Source organism: Panthera leo, chromosome B3 (genome assembly GCF_018350215.1).
Source record: "Panthera leo isolate Ple1 chromosome B3, P.leo_Ple1_pat1.1, whole genome shotgun sequence".
In the NCBI taxonomy this organism is placed as follows: Eukaryota; Metazoa; Chordata; class Mammalia; order Carnivora; family Felidae; genus Panthera; species Panthera leo.
In genome coordinates this window covers 134,146,409-134,164,148 of record NC_056684.1, presented here as the reverse complement: position 1 = coordinate 134,164,148, position 17,740 = coordinate 134,146,409, and the positions used below count along the sequence as shown (strand labels likewise).

Sequence of the window (17,740 nt, the reverse complement as noted above, 5' to 3'; positions counted from 1 at the left end):
CCAAGGTGCCTTGACTGATGCCCCAAGTTCAGAAACACGATTGATCACGTCAGCACCTTCAGTATCAAAGATTTCGTCTTTGAGTAATCAAAGATGTCCTGGGCTACACTGGATACTGCTTGTCTATACTGCTCACTTACAGGGCATTTCTCACATGTACTAAGGACAGACACATCTAGCAAAGCGAAGGTCATCTTGCACAAAATACCGCACAGCAGGGTATGTGGTATTCTCAGCCACGCTTACTTCTAAGATAACAGCAAGAGCCCAGGACCTTTAAAACTACCTTTAGGGCTAAAAACCGTCTTTGAAGACCACTATGAATTTTACAACCCCGAAAATCTAACAACCAGAAAAGGAACAATTTCAGATGACCAGAAGAAACTCACCCTACTCCAAACAGGTGTCTCCACCAGATTGAAATCTGTTTACTATATTTGTATCGGGATATCGGTTTGCACCTTGTCGCGTAGCCAACAACTTCATGTGCCGTGGGGCAGCTCACGCAGAGATGGAGGTAAAGACTGAAATTGGATAGGATGGAACAAATGCTGGTAGCAGTCCCCCTATCCCACACAAGGATGGTAGAACTTTCTGTGTCTAAGAAAAGTACCTGGGATTTTGTGTGTGTGACATTTCCAAGCCACTTAGTCTTTTTTTTTTTTAATGTGTGTGTGTGTGTGTGTGTGTGTGTGTGTGTGCAGAGAGAGAGAGAGTGCAAGAGCATGAGCAGGGGAGGGGCAGAGAGGAGAGGGAGACACAGAACCCGAAGCAGGCTCCAGGCTCTGAGCTGTCAGCACAGAGCCAGACGCGGGGCTCAAACTCATGGACTGCGAGATCATGACCTGAGCCGAAGTCGGACGCTTAACCAGCTGAGCCACCCAGGTGCCCACCACTCAGTTTACATAGGCACGTCCTTGGAGAAAACATACAGAATCACTTTTTAAAAGACTAACATATGATTAATATAATCTCAATGTTAATATTAGTGTTTTATATCCTAATAATTTTAAAAAGCATATGATCCTCTTAAGGATCCAAATACAAGTTTCCCCTCACTCTCCAAAAGTAGAGTGTTCCTGTGAAACTTTTTGGAAGCCAAACTGGCGTAAAGACGCAATTACTCTTAATTTTTATGGAAAAATTTCTGAGCATTCCCAGACCCCAAAAATAACCTCCATTAGGCTTTTTCTGATGCCTTACGACATATCTTGCTAACGGATGCACAAAATGAAGGGAGATAAACCACAGCTGCTCGCACAGGTCAACCCTCTGGCATCTTGGTGCAGAGAATGCTGCGTGCAGCTCGAGGGGGAGGAGTTCGGCGGGACCTTCTTGCTGCTGGGGATGTGCGCTGCCCCTATGAGGGCTCAGCTCACTGCAAAACCAAAGCTGGATTCTGTTTTCACTTTTTGTCTCTTCTCGTGGAAGTGGGCGTCCTCTTGGGATTTCTTTCAGTTAGGGAAAACAAGGGCTAATGTTGGTCTTTCCTAAAAGTGGAGCGGCACAAGGTGAACTCTGGAAAAGTGAGAGTGCCTGTGTTTAAAAATCAGAACAGCACATTCTGGGGTCAGATTCTAACTTTGCTCTACTGGTGCGGAAACGAGGGAATGGGCATCTCCAAGGCAGGAAATGGGAGAAAAGAGCCAGGATCAGAGAACTAGAAGAAAGCCAAACTTCAGCTGGACTGGTCAAGGATTTGGGACCCAAGGTTCCAAAGTTAGCAATGGGCCAAGGCAGATTCTAGGTATTCAGGGGCTGGAGCAGGGTGAGCCCTTCATTCATTTTCCCACAAACAATTGCTTAAAACCTACTATGTGCAAGGCACTCTGGATACCATAGAGCAGCGAAGATGACATTCGAACCCACGCACATCTTGAACTCACGCCATTGACAGCAGAAGAGCATGGGCCATCAAGAGAGTGTTTTCCTGAGGGTTGAGCCCTTATTGGAGGATGTTGGAAGGTTGCTCAGGGGCGGTGGTGCTTATGATGGGAACAGAAGAATGCGGATGAAGAGAGGGGTGGGGGGAAGTTTCCAGACTGAGAGGACAACACGTAGAAGGCCCCCAGGCCAATGGGAACATGGTGTGTGTTTGAGAAACCAAAGGAAAACCAGAGTGACTTCAGTGTTGTGAAAGGAGGAGAAAAGTCATTCAAGACCGTGGAGCCAGGTTGGGTGGGGCCTTCTGAGTCCCGCGGGGATGGGGTTGGGGGGTTAGATGTCATTCCAGGTGAAGGAGAGGCATTGAAGGCTTCTAATTATGTGAGTAACTGGATAGATAGATGTGAAATTTGCTCACTGAATAAGCTGGAGAGGCCACCTTTAATTTTTCTCCTACTGTCCTTCAAGCCCCTCCGTGGACTTCCCTCCGTTCTATCTCTAGATGAATATCAGGCAAGTCCCATAACTTTTCTCTTCGAGGGCAGGTGAATATTTCCTTGGTCTAAAAATGTCTAAGTCAGTCTAAGAATCACGTGACTCTCTTCTTGTCCAGTGTTTTAGGAGAGGTCAAATTCTTACCCATTTTAAATTTGTTTCCCAGCCCCTGTTTGGGCCTGACCTGGACTGGGGAGCTGGGGGAGGTGGGGTATTGCTCATTCTTACTATTTTTCAGCTTCTAGTATCTTCTTCCCTTGAAGCTTATGGTGTCTAGCCCTTCCAGAGTTCGGGGGAGAGAAAGCAGGTGAAATAAAGGGGGAAGAGGCCCTCCTGATGGAGACCTCCAGAGTCCTTTGGAAGGGACAAGGCCACTACTCCACCTGTCCACCCTGCTGGTTCCCTCGACCCCTTGGGCAATCCCCCTGGGAAGGTCTCCTTTCTTCCCCACCCCAACACTAGGCCTGGTCCCCCAGAGATCAGCATCATCTTGATTTCTGCGTGAACATTGACACAATTTTTTTCTTTATGGCTTTAACATGTACCCATGCATCAAAACATACTATTTAGTTTTGCTAAATGTATTATTCTTCTGTGACTTGCCTTTTCCATACAGCGATAGGCTTTTTAAATTCCTCGGTATTGATGCATCTGTAATTCACTCACATTAATACACCACGATCTATTTGGCAACTCTCCTGTGTTTTCGTGTAATAGTCTTAGTTTGGCTTTTCATTTTTAAGTGTTTGGTCTATCTAGCACCAATGTGTGTCGTGTGAAGTAGGAACTGATTGCTTTCTTTTTTTATACGTATAACCAGCCATCTGTAGAAGTCACTCTTTCCCCCCGCTGATGTGGGCTCCCCCCACCCTGCAACATGTGATGAGTCCATGTGTGAGGGAGTCTGTTTTTGTCTCTCTTCTGCTTCACTGGAGTATTCATGTTCCCTTTGTCACAGTGACTAAAACTCTGTGTAACAACCCCTCCTGGTTTTTCTTGGCCTTTGTTCTTGCTTTAAAATTTTTTTTCCAATGTTTATTTATTTTTGAGAGACAGAGAGTGAGTAGGGAAGGGACAGAGAGAGAAAGGGAGACACAGAATTCAAAGCAGGCGTTAGGCTCTGAGCTGTCAGCACAGAGCCCAACACGGGGCTTGAACCCACGAACCGCGAGATCATGACCTGAGCCAAAGTCGGACGCCTAAGCAACTGAGCCACCCATGTGCCCCGTCCTTGCATTTAAATGTTACGTTCAGCTTGTCAGGTTCCATTAAGGGAGGGGGAAAAAAAACACCAAAAAACAATAATCTGTTAATAGAAATTACCTCTTGCAGCCAAATTCTGCCTGGTATCTGAGATTCAATCTTGGGTGGAAATTTCCAGCTCTTCTCCTCACAGTGAGATAATGCTTTAAAAAATTTTTTTTAATGTTTATTTATTTTTGAGAAAGAGCATGTGCAAGCAGGGGAGGGGCAGAGAGAGAGGGAGACACAGAATCCCAAGCAGGCTCTGTGCTGTCAGTGCAGAGCCCGATCTGGGGCTTGAACTCACAGACCACAAGACTGACCCAAAGTCAGATGCTTAACCAACTGAGCCATCCAGGCGCCCCAAGAGACATTCATTTTATGGACAACCAATGTGACACTGGATAAGAATGCAAAAAGAACAGTCTAGTCTTTTCACTAAAAGGTGCTAAGACAGCGGCCTGAGCTGAAATCAAGAGTTGGATGCTTGACCACCTGTACCACCCAGGCACCCCTAGATAATTCTACCAGAACTATAGACACAAGACAGCTTCCTGACCCTCTATAATGGGTCGAGTGCTATTATTTTATACTTCTCTCATCCTGATGTGTCTTTGCCTGTGCCCCATGGCTTTTGCTTCCTGTCTCCCAGTAGCTTCAAGCTTTTGCTACATAGGGGGACAGAGGGAGGGGAGGTGGGAGGGAAGCAGGGCTTCAGTGCCAGCACCCTCCAACCACCCCTCTCAGCACTGATCACTTCTTTGGAGGCCAGTGTGCAAAAGTGGTTAATATCTTGCTTCCCATGGCTTGAAATTTTTGCTTCCTATGAAAGAAAGTTTAAGAAAGTGGGTGATGCTTGATGCCTGTTTCCTCCCATCCTCCATGCTGCCTGGACCACCACCAGGGGGTCTCTCTGGTCTATTGCCCTGCCCCTGTCTTTCTCATGAGCCTCTGGGAAAGCCCATGGGAAGGAAGTAACTTGTGAGTTCAAAGGGGACACCCCTTTGAAAGGTACCCTAGCTTCTCCAAACTCATAATGCAAGCATATACTCGGGCTTCCATTTTTTTTTTTTTTTTTTTAACAATTTTAGCCAATTCTTACTTGCTTGTGTTGTGGCCAACACTGGGTCTCTCCCTCCCAGGCTCTTCTATTGGTAAGTCTCTTCCTGTGTTCAGACTCTCCTTGGAATGGCTTATTCCCCTGGATTTAATGTTAGTTGGTCATGTTAGTTGGTGACCTTAGTTCTCTAATGGACTTATGGAGAGTGATGACTTTGTGCTTTATTTCCTTTGTTTTCTTGTTGGATTGATCTTTCTTCCTCTAAAGCAAAATCAGAAGTCTTATAACTAGGGGTGCCTGGGTGACTCAGTTGATTGTGTGTCTGACTCTTGATTTCAGCTCAGGTCATGATCTCACAGGTTTGTGGGATCGAGCCCCACACTGGGTTCTGCTCTGAGTATGGAGCCTGCTTAAGATTCTCTTTCTAACTCTGCCCCCTCCCCTGCTCACATACTCCTTCCCTCCCTTTCTCTCACTCTCTCTCAAAAAAAAAAAAAAAACAAAAAAAACAAAAAAAACAAAAACCCACCGATTTCTTACCTCTCCCAGAACAGTAGAGCTTAATTACCCCCAACAGCAAACCCTAGACACTTGAGTAAAAGAGACTCGAGTGGAGAAGGGGAGAAACAGCTTTAAGTCAAAGTGTCTGCCTGGCCATTGGTCATTGACTTCAGAGGCAACGAGGGTCATTTTTTCTCATTAAGAAACTTCACTCTTTTTTAAAATTTTTTTAATGTTTTATTTATTTTCAAGACAGAAAGAGACAGAGCATGAGCGGGGATGGGGCAGAGAGAGAGGGAGACACAGAATCCGAAGCAGGATCCAGGCTCTGAGCTGTCAGCACAGAGTCTAACGCGGGGCTCGAACTCATAGACCGTGAGATCATGACCTGAGCCGAAGTCAGAAGCTCAACCGACTGAGCCACATGGGAGCCCCTAAGAAACTTTACTCTTTAGAGAAGTTTTGGGTCCATAGCAAAACTGAACAGGAAGTACAGAGTTCTCATACATCCACTCTCCGTACCCACATACACAATCTTCCCCACTGTCAATGTCTTGCACTATGGTGGTACGGTTATTACCTACATTGACGTACCATCATCACCCAAAGTCCATAGTTTATATTATGGTTCACTCTCAGTGTTCTATATTCTGTGGGTTTTGACAAATGTATGACATGGACCCACCTTATAGTACCATACAGAGGAGTTTCACTGCCTTAAAAATCCCCTGTGCTCTGCCTATTCATCCCTCGCTCCCAGATAACCCCTAGCAATCACTGGTCTCTTCTCTGTCTTCATAGTCTCGTCTTTCCCAGAACGTCATACAGTTGGAGTCATTACAGTATGTTGGAATCATAAAATATACAGCCTTTTCTGGTTGGTTTCTTTCACCTAGTAAAAGGCATTTAACTTTCCTTTGTGTCTCTCTGTGCCTTGAGAGCTCATTTCTTCCTAGTGGTGAATAATATCCCATTGTCTGGATGCACCACAGTTTATTTATCCACTCACCTGCTGAAGGACATCTTGGTTGCTTCTAAGTTTTTGGCAATTATGAACAATAGCTCTTATAAACATCCTTGTTTAGATTTTTGTGTGAGCTTAAGTTTTCAACTCACTTGGATCAATACCAAGAAATGTGATTGCTGGATCACGTGGTAAGAATATGCTTAGTTTTATAAGTAGCTGCCAAACTGTCTTCCAAAGTGTCAGTACCATTCGGCATTGCCCCCAGCAATGAATGAGAGTTCCTGTTGCTCCGTGTTGTTGCAGGCATTCAGTGTTGTCACTGTTTTGTATATTGGCCATTCTAATAGGTGTGGTGGTATCTCAACATTGTTTTAATTTGGATTTCCTGATGATGTATGATGTGGAGCGTCTTTTCATATGCTTATCTGCCATCTGTATATCTTCTTTGGTGAGGTGTCTGTTCAGTTCATTTGCCCATTTTTAAATTGGGTTGATTTTTTTTTATTACTGAGTTTTAAGAGTTCTTTATATTGTAGGGGATCAGAATATGCCACCCCAAAATATTCCAGTTTGGCGTGAGGATTGTTTTCAGCTGAAGACAATTGAGAAGAAGCAGATACAAGAAAAAAAAAATCTCTGACTTTAAACCCAAGTTGCCCCTTTAATGAAATGCACGTAAGGACACTGTGACTCGTAGGGATAGGCATTTCAAGGCATCACACAACTGATAAATGAAAGAGCTTTTATTTCTCCTCTGGTCTTCTAACGAAGAGCATAGATTTTTATCATTTTCCTGAATTCTCATCTTACAAAAAGAAAAAAGAACAAAGAAAAACAGTGAAGCAATTAAGCTCGTGCGTGTGCGCACAAACACACAAAGAAAAAAAAATCTCTGCCCTCTCCCTCCCCACCAGGAAAGGCAAGATGATTCCTAATCTCCAGAGACTCTTTTAAGCCCAGAGGCCAGAGTGGAATCTACATAACCAATCTTACTAAACAAGACTTCTCTTTCCTTAGTTTCCCTCAGAGGCATATTTACTTTTCCAGTTTGGCACTCCTGAAAGCCTAAACCCCTGTTCCTTTGCCTTGTCACTTTTCAGAGAATTTACTGTTCTTTGTTAAAATGCTTTGTAAGCCTCAGGTTCTAACCACCCCTTTGAGTTTCTCATCACTGAAGTTTCTCTAGTGTATAAACATGACACACAGGTTAATAAACTCTATTTGTTGGACGCCCAGGTAGCTCAGTTGGTTAAGCATCCAACTCTTGGTTTCAGCTCAGGTCATGTTCTCACAGTTTGTGAAGCCCCTCGGCGGGGTCCGTGCTCACAGTGCAGAGCCTGCTTGGGATTCTCTCTCTCTCTCTCTCTCTCTCTTTCTCTCTCTCTCTGCCCCTCCCCCACTTGCTTTCTATCCCTCTCTAAATAAATAAATAGATAAATAGATAAATAAATAAATAAACATTAGAAAAATAAACTCTATTTGTTTTCTTCTTGTAATCTGTCTTTTGTCAGTTTAATTTCCAGGCCCTCAGGTTCAGAATTTAGGGAGGTAGAGGAAAAAAAAAAAAAAAGAAAAAAAGGCTTTTTTCCTTCTCTACAGTTCATTTTGGGTAACAGTCCTTTATCAGGTGTGCCTTCTGCAATATTTTCCCCCGGTCTGTGGTTTGTCTTCTAATTCTCTTGACAGTGTCTTTCACAGAACAGATGTTTTTAATTTTAATAAAGTATGGCTTATCAATGTTTTCTTTCATGGATCATAACTTCAGTGTTATATCTAAAAAGTCATCCCCATACCCAAGGTCATGTAGATTTTTCTCCTATGTTAATCTTGTATGAGTTCTATGGTTTTGCATTTTATATTTAAGTCTGTGATCCATTTCAAGTTAATTTTTGTGAAGAGTGTAAAGTCTGTGTCTAGATTTTTTTTTTCTTTTGCATGTGGATGTTTCAAGTTAACATTTTTTAAATGGATTTTTTTCCTTGACTGTAAAGGACTTGCTCCTTGCAAATTTCTTAGGAGTCAGATAAACATGAAGAAGCAAATTAGGATCACAACTGTAAACATTTTGATGAGTTAGCAATTAATCCTTTTAAATATGCATTTTTAATTTTTTGCTTGCCATTTTTCACCTTGCTTCTTTCATTTATTCTTTGTTTCTTTTCTTCCAAGATTTTATTTAAATTCAAGTTAGTTAACATCCAGTGTAGTACTGTTTTCAGGAATAGAATTTAGTGATTCATCGCTTACATACAACACCCAGTGCTCATCACAACAAGTGCTCCTTAATGCCCATCACCCATCTAGCCCATCTCCCCACCCACCTCCCTCCATCAACCGTCAGTTGGGTCTCTACTGTTAAGAGTGTCTTATGGTTTGCCGCCCTCTCTGTTTTTATCTTATTTTTCCTTCCCTTCCCATATGTTCACCTGTTTTGTTTCTTAAGTTCCACGTACGAGTGAAATCACTCTGATGGACTTGTTTCATTTAGCATAATACACTCTAGCTCCATCCATGCTGTTGCAAATGGCAAGATTTTATTCTTTTTGATGACTAATAGTTCACTGTATATGTATCCATATATCTATATCTATGTGTCTGTATCTACATCTATATCTGTATCATATCTTCTTTATCCATTCATCAGCTTTTGGACATTTGGGCTCTTTCCATCATTTGGCTATTGTTGATAATGCTGCTATAAACACTGGGGTGCCTGTATCCCTTTGCATCTGTATTTTTGTGTCCTTTAGATAAATACCTAGTAGTGTAATTGCTGGGTCATAGAGTAGTTCTATCTCTAACTTTCTAAGGAACCTCAACTGTTTTCCAGAGTGGCTGTACCAGTTTGCATTCCCATCAACAGTGCAAGAGTGTTCCCCTTTCTCCACATCCTTGCCAACATCTGTTGTTTCCTGAGTTGTTAATTTTAACCACTCCGCCTGGTGTGAGGTGGTATCTCATTGTGGTTTTGATTTGTATTTCCCTGGTAATGAGTGATGTTGAGCATTTTTATCATGTGTGTGTTAGCCACCTGGATGTCTTCTTTGGAAAAGTGTCTATTCATGTCTTCTGCCCATTTCTTAACTGGATTTGGCGGGGGGGGGGGCAGGGTGGGTGTTGAGTTTGGTAAGTTCTTTATAGATTTTGGATACTAGCCCTTTATCCAATATGTCATTTGCAAATACTTTCTCCCATACCGTAGTCTGCCTTTTAGTTTTGTTGATTGTTGCCTTCTCTGTGCACATGGTTTTTATCTTCATGAAGTCCCAGTAGTTCATTTTTGCTTTTGTTTCCCTTGCCTCCGGAGATGTGTATAGTAAGAAGTTGCTGTGGCTGAGGTCAAAGAAGTTGCTGCCTGTGTTCTTCTGTAGGATTTTGATGGTTTCCTGTCTTACATTTAGGTCTTTCAACCATTTTGAATTTATGTTGTATGGTGTACCAAAGTGATATAGTTTCATTCTTCTGCGTGTCGCTGTCCTGTTTTCCCAACACCATTTGTTGAAGAGACTGTCTTTTTTCCACTGGATATTCTTTCCTGTTTTGTCAAAGATGAGTTGACCATACAGTTGTGGGTCCACTTCTCGGTCCTCTACTCTGTTCAATTGATCTATGTATCTGTTTTTGTGCCAGTACCATACTCTTGATGATTACAGCTTTGTAATACAGCTTGATGTTTAGAATTGTGATGACTCCCACTTTGCTTTTCTTTTTCAACATTAGTTTGGCTATTTGGAGTCTTTTGTGGTTCCGTACAAATTTTAGGATTGTTCTATCTCTGAAAAAATGCTGGTGTTATTTTGATAGAGGTTGCATTGAATGTGTAGACTGCTTTGGTTGTATAGACATTTTAACAATATTTGTTCTTCTGATCTGAAAGACTACACCAAAAAAATTGCTAGAATGATACATGAATTCAACCAAGTCGTAGGATATAAAAATCAACGTACAGAAATCTGTTGCATTTCTATGCACCAATAATGAAGCAGCGGAAAGAGAAATCATGGAATCAATCCCATTTATAATTGCACCAAAAGCAGTAAGATACCAAGGAATAAACCTGACCAAAGAAGTAAAAGATCTATACTCTGAAAACTTTAAAACACTTATGAAAGAAATCGAGGACACAAAGAAACGGAAAAACATTCCACGCTCACGGATCACATTACTTCTTTCATTTAGACATTAGAACATGACCACTTTCCTTATATAAGGAAAAACACTTCTAAATATGATTTTAATAGTTACATCTATTCTAACTAGATCATGTATTATCATTTACTTAATTCTCTGATTGTTGGTATTTCTTATTTCTAACTTTCATCATAATGCCATGATGAACATCTTTGTGTGGAAAGCTTTTTTTTCTTTTTCTGCGTTTCAAGTTATTGCCTTAGGATACAGCCCTGTCAGTAGACTTATGGAATCATAGAGGGGAAATAATGATAGAGCCCTTCATGCACAATGTCAGTCTGCTTTCTGGGAAGCTTGTACTAATTTACAAACCATCAGTAGTGGATGAGTGCCTATCTCCACTCAATTCTTGCCACTCCTGAACCCTGTCATTTAAAAATCTTTGTTGGGGCTTCTGGGTGGCTCAGACAGTTAAGCCTCCAACTTTAGCTCAGGTCATGATCTCCCGGTTTGTGAGTTCGAGGCCCACGCGGGGCTCTGTGCTGACAGCTCGGAGCCTGGAGCCTGCTTTGGATTCTATGTCTTCTCCTGTCTCTGCCCCTCCCCTGCTCATGCTCTGTGTCTCTCTGTCTCTCAATAATAAATAAACATTAACTAAATAAATAATAAAAATCTTTGCTGATCTCTGATGGGTGAAAAACTGTATCTAGTTGCAGTAGTTGAGATTTCATTGATTGCTAGTGAGGTTGAATAAATGATAATCAAATACTCATTTGTTAGCCATTTTTGATATATTTCTAAATCATATTTTCACAAACTTGCTCATTTAAACCACTGTTTTATCCAGATGGGTTTGATATTTGTTGCTTTGGTCTTTAGGAAAACTGGAACAGCTTATATAAGAGAGATACTACAACATAACCTTACCGAAGGATTTTTGTCCTCTATTATTGTGGAAGTGATAGACCCTTTTGGAATAGAAGAAGTGAACGAGAGCTCTTGTTTGTCTAGTTCCCTTTCCATTACTCAAACTGGCAATGTCACCTATAAACTTACTCTTCAACTGCAAAGTAAGTGTAATAATATAGCACATCTCTGATAGCTTAAAAAAAAAAAGATGAAGAATTATCTTTTTAGGAGGATTGTTTATGCTTACTTATAAAACAGTATATTTCAAAATTTTGTCCAGTTGACAATCTGCTGAAGTCTACATACTCAGGTTCCTGGAGGAAGTTTTGGTTTCTAATATAACAAACCCTAACTATAACTTCATTAATATTTCACCGACACTAGTGCCTGTCTTTTATGCCTGTAATGTTATTGATTTCATCATAAGCAGTATTCAGGAGAAGTAAAACAAACAAACAAACAAACAAAAAAACGGAAATCCAAAAAAAAAAATTGTTCATGTAGATTTTGCCCTACATACTAAAATAATTTTAAATCACTGTTATGTAGGGTAATTCTTTTCAAAGGATTATACGTGATAGATACAAAGCCAAAGTTAGTATAGTTTACTGTAAGGATTTGGATTTTATTGTGAGTCAATGGGGGAGCCATTGGAGGGTTTCATGCAGAAAGTAACATGACTGGACTTAGATTTCAACATGTTCACTTTGGTTCCTGTGTTGAGAATATACTGCGTAGGTGATGGAGAGAGGTTAAGAAGGAAAGGACAAGAGAAATCAGTTTCGAAGTTGAAGTAATCAGGTGAGAGATTATATTAAATTGAAGATGCCTGTTACTCATCCAAGTGGGGAAATGAGGTTCACATTTAGGAAGACAAACGTGGAGTTCAGGAAAGGCATCTGGACTGGAGAGAGAAATTTGAGCCATCAGTACATGTATGATAGTTGATGCTATGCGACCAGATGACGTCGCCCGCAAGATGAGTGTAAATACGGAAAGAAAAGGCCTAAGATGCAATCCCTAACATTCCGACAAGGCAGGAAAGGAGACTGGATGGTCTGCTCAAAGAAGAACTAAGAGAAACTGTCTCTCAGAAGCCAGGTGAGGAAGGTCTTTCAAGAAGGAGGTCAGGTCAGAAGAGGAAGGAAAACTGACCAGCAGATCTGTATGAAAGTTACTGACAAAAGCTTTTGTTGGGTGGAGTAGTATAGATGAAAGTCTGGTTGGATTAGATTCTAAACATTAGGGAAGGAGAGGAATTGAAGACAGTGAATGCAGGCAACTGTCCCGAGGAATTTTTTATAAGGGGAGGAGAGAGATTATGTGGCAGTTGAAAGAAAGCTGGGAAAGGATTTTTGTTGGTTTGTTTTAAGTGGGAGAAATTAGAGCATGTGTACATGATAAAGAGAGCTATGAGGGTCTCTTCTGACCGCTTTATTTTTTCAGAATGAGGAGAATATTGGTGGTGGTGGTATGTTTCATGACCTATCAAGGACATTTGATTGTGATGACTCCCCTTCCTTGAACCAGCCTTCTTTTGGCTCCCTGCACATCCTCTCTGATGGATTTTCTCCACTGATTTCTTCTTTATCTGCTTGGTGAAATCTTTCTCCCTTTCCATTCCTTATATGGTGGTGTTCCTCACGGTGCTTCCCTAAAGTCTAGTTTCTTTTAAATCTTCATGCTTTTTCTGAACAATTACTCATCTACTCAGCAAATATTTGTTGAGCACCTTCTATGTAATAGGCACACCTTTAGGTACTGGGGAATCACTGGCTATGTTATCCTTCTCTTGTGAAGATTCTAAATCATTAAGGTTCTTGGCATTTCTATAGTAATCAGTTTTTTTGTCACTACTTAGCCCTATGTGGGTATTTTTTTTTCTGATAAGGATTTTATAGAACTAGTTTCATAATAAAGTTAAAGTATAGGTTTGTGCTTGACATATTTGTGATATACTTTCTACAAAATAATTTGGATTCTGACCTCAAAATCCGGCCAGCGTGTTCTCTGGTTAAGACCATAGTTTAAAAACTCAAATTGTGTTTTCATCAGTTACGTCCACCAGTGTGCTTGGAGAACATTTGCTATTTTATTTTATAATAAATGATTCCTGTTTTAGCCTCAGGTACCATTTCTTCATTTCAAGATCTGGATGTGGAGAAGACCGTGGTGATTCCTGGTTACAGCAGTTTCATGATCATAAGCATTTTAGATGATAAGAATGCTTTGGCTATTGCTACCATGCCTGCAAAAGTACTCAACAATATGACCGTCCCCAAAGACTCCTGGTTCCTATACAACTTTGGGCACAGGAATGGACGAATGTGGAAAATATATGCAAAACCATGTAATTACTGGTTTCAGCAACATGATGATTCCCTATCCCTCAATGTCCTGAAATACATTGATCTGGGGAAGTCTCATACTTTAAAAGTTAAGGTCATACCTAATACAAAAGGTAAGCTTATTTGTATTGGGAAACATCAAAAGGAAATGTTGTTGTTTTTCTGGAATATATACTCTTTGATATTATTTCCTTTATCTTTGGCTTATGTAGTAACTGGCATTCTGCTAATCACAGTGTGAGCTGGTAATGACTGAATTCTTACTGTGTGCGAGGCTCTGTACTAAATTATTTTTGTGTATTTTTACTACTTACAACAATTCTAAAAGGCTAGATTTTAATTCTCATTTACAAATGAGGAAAGTGAGTTAAGTTCCCAGCCCAAATTTACACAGGATTTTAGTTTAGATTTTTGCTGTCCTCTGAAAAGAAAATCTTTTAATTACTTTGATGTTGTTGTAATTATTTCAAGTATTTATTTTAAGCCCCCAAAAAGCCTTTTAAAATAGAATTCTATACTTTTCCCTATTTTTCCATGACATTTATTTATTATAAAAGTAATATTAAACTTCCTAAAGATGATGGAGAAATGGCATACTAGAAAAATAAAATAAAAATTTTAGTAAGAAGCTGAGCTAGAAAGAGAGGAGGAAAGATGGAAGGAAGGGAGCAAAAGAGAAAAAAATCTTGTCACCAGAAATGAAGAGGGAACTCAAAGCCAAATAAATTAGCTACTTTGTGGCTCCCTGAAGGATGTGAGACTCAGATATAGGCCATATAGACAGAGGGATGGATCTTAATGCCCAAGCATTAGCAGAATATGCTTTGTGGTAGGAGGTTGGAACCAAGACCATTAAGTAAAGCTAAGAGCTTAAATCATGAAGAGGGGATTAGGAAAACTTTACCAACAAACCAAAGAGGGAGCTCGGGAGGTTATCGTCTCCACAAGACTCAAAGTGGAAAAAAAGGATCTCCTGTAAAAACCCCAACTCCTTAAAAACCCCAAACTCCAAGACTGTATAATCCCCAGAGACTACAGACCAGTTGCAGGAATCCCAAGCTGAGAAATAATTATAAGACCTGGGCTCCAAACATAGGCAAGCTTCGTAGGAATACTTTCATAACCCAGGGAACATAGACTTCCATGGAAAAATCAATATCCATTGAACATGAATTGAGGAAAAGAATCTTGTTTTATTTTCTTAATGCTTATCTTATTATTTATTTTGAGAGGGAGAGAGAATGTGCAGGAGAAGGGCAGAGAGAGGAGGAGAGAAAGAATTCCAAGCAGGCTCCATGTTTAGCATGGAGCCTGATGCAGGACTCGATCCCACAACCATGAGATCATGACCTGAACCACTTCACCCACCCAGGCGTCCCAAGGACAAGAATTTTAAAACATGTAAGAAAATGACCTAAATGTAAAAGTCTGCAGGCTCTCTCCAAGAACTTGATATTTAGTCTCTAAGAAGTTGAGATAATAGAAAAATCAGAAAGACACAATAAAACAAGTACATGTAAAACTCTCGAAGAGACAAAAGAAGACCTGAACCATGATGAAAGGACAAAACGCTACTTTTAAAAGGGCTCATTTTGAAAAGCAGAACCAAATACAATTTATACAAATGAAAATTACAGCCTTCGAAAAAAAATGGAGGACATCTATTTCTGTTTCAATCAATATTGTGGACTTAAATTTTGTGGAAAGCTTCCTCTTGAAACCCTTAGAATCCTCTCATTGATTATATGACTCATTGTCCATATTTCCTTCAAGTAATTTTAGAGTTTTAATTTTATAGTTTTAACTTTCCAAGTCTTTAATTGATCTAGTTTGCTTTGGTATATCATAGGTGGTTAGCCAGTTGTTCGAACATCCCTTCTTGAACAGTGTGTCCTTTCTTAACTGATTTCAAATACAACTTTATCTTGTAAACAATTTACCTATCACTTGGACCATTCTGGGTATTTAAAACTCTGTTCCTTTGTTATCTCTTTGTATTCGGGCACAAATCCTACAGCGTTCTAATTATTGCAGCTTTAAAATATACCAAATTTGTTGTTGAATTATATAGTTTTACTTGTTCAGTTTGATGGAAGCCAATAGTAATCAGCAAATCAACTCAATTGCCTCTTTGTGAAGAAAAGCCTAGTGCATGCTATACAAAGTGTGGGTGTCTTGACGAGCCACATCAGCAGCATCTGGGTACTTGTACGAAGTACAGAGTCTTTTGTGGTTCCACACAAATTTTAGGGTTTTTTGTTCTATTTCTGTGAAAACCCCTATTTTCTCAAATGCTTTTTCTGCATTTATTGAGATGATCAAAGATTTTACCCTTCATTCTGTTAATGTCATACATCACATTAAAGTCCCTAAATAGTAAAGCAGTCTTTGGAAGAACAAAGCTAGGGGGCACCTGGGTGACTCGGTTAAGTGTCTGACTCTTTCGGCTCAGGTCATGATCTCACGGTTTATGGGTTCAAGCCCCATATCGGGCTCTTTACTGACAGCGCGGAGAATGCTTGGGACTCTCTCTCTCTCTCTCTCTCTCTCTCTGCCCTTCCCTTGCTCTCTCTCTCTCAAAATAAATAACTAACAATTTTTTTAAAAAAGAAAGAACAAAGCTGGAGGCATCACACTCCATGATTTCAAACTACATTACAACACTATATTAATCAAAACATATGGTCCTGGCATAAAAGCAGACACATAGGCCAATGGAGAAGAATAGAAAGCCCAGAAATAAACCCATACATATATGGTTAACTAATCTTTGACAAGGGAGGCAAGAACACACAGTGGGATCTATCCTCTGATAGATCCAGTGTTGGGAAAACTTGATCATCATATCCAAAAGAATGAAACTGGTCCCCTATCTTATACCCCTCACAAAAATTAATGAAATGGAATAAAGACTTAAATGTTAAGATCTGAAGCCATAAAACTCCAGAAGAAAAGATAGGGTGAAAGATCCTTGACATTGGTCTTGGCAATGATTTGGATATGACACAAAATTCAAAGGCAACAAAAACAGCGGTAAACAAGTGGGACTACATCAAACCGAAAAGTTTCTGCACAGCAAAAGAAACCATAAGCAAAATGAAAAGACAACCTACAGAGTGGGTGAAAATATTTGCAAACCATATGTGCAATAAGGGGTTGGATAATACTTACGATACATAAGGAACTCATACAACTCAATAGCAAAAACAAACCAACCCTACAAATAATGCAATTAAAAAAATAGGCAAAGAACCTGAATAGACATTTTTCAAGGAAGACATATGAATGACCAACAGATAACGTGAAAAGGTGCTCACCATCACAAATCATTAGGAAAATGCAAATCAAAACCACAGTGAGATATCACCTCACACCTGTTAGAATGACTAGTATCATAACGCCAAGAGCTAGCAAGGACTGCTGAAGATATGGAGAAAAGGGAACCCTCATGCACTGTTGGTGGGAATGTAAACTGGAACAGACACTATGGAAAACAGTATGGGAGTTCCTAAAAAATTAGAAATAGAACTATGATATGATCCAGCAATCGCACTTCTGGGTGTCTATCTGAAGGAGATGTAATCAGTATCTCAAAGAGATATCTGCAGTCCCATATTCATTGTGGCATTACAATAGGCAAGATACGGAAACAACCTGAGTGTCGGTTGATGGATGAATGGATAAAGAAAACATGATGTGTGTGTGTGTGTGTGTGTGTGTGTGTGTGTGTGATGAATATGGACGATATGCTAAGTGAAATCAGCCACATAGGGATAGACAAGTGCTGTGTTATCTCACTCAGGTGTGGAGTCTAATTTTTAAAAAGTCTAACTCACAGAAATTGAGAGTAGAATGCTGGTTGCCAGGGGTTCAGGAGTAAAAAGAAATGGACAGATGTCAGTAGATACTTCTCACTGTAAAGTGAGTCATCGTAAAGTGAGTAAGTTCTGGGGATGTAATACATGACATGGTGACTATAGTTAATAGTACTGCATTATATCCTTGAAATTTTCTAAGAGAGTAGATCTCATATGTTCTCACCACACACACAAAGTAACTGTGAGGTGGTGGGTGTGTAATTAACTTACTGTGATGATCATTTGACAGTGTCTATGTATACACACACACACACACACACACACATATACATGAAATCATCATATTATACGCTTTAAATATATCCAGTTTTCTTTGTCAGTTATA

General features: G+C 40.1%; 1 protein-coding gene across 2 annotated transcripts in view; it reads left to right on the top strand.

Annotated features, from left to right (window-relative positions):
• The window catches only part of CATSPERB (cation channel sperm associated auxiliary subunit beta), a 114,191-nt gene that overhangs the window by 73,442 nt on the left and 23,009 nt on the right, over positions 1-17,740 (top strand). For both annotated transcript variants that reach the window (XM_042944104.1, XM_042944103.1), the window contains exons 18-19: positions 11,160-11,350; positions 13,312-13,650. In XM_042944104.1, the coding sequence (XP_042800038.1) occupies positions 11,160-11,350; positions 13,312-13,650 (530 nt within the window). The remainder of the gene's footprint in view (positions 1-11,159; positions 11,351-13,311; positions 13,651-17,740) is intronic.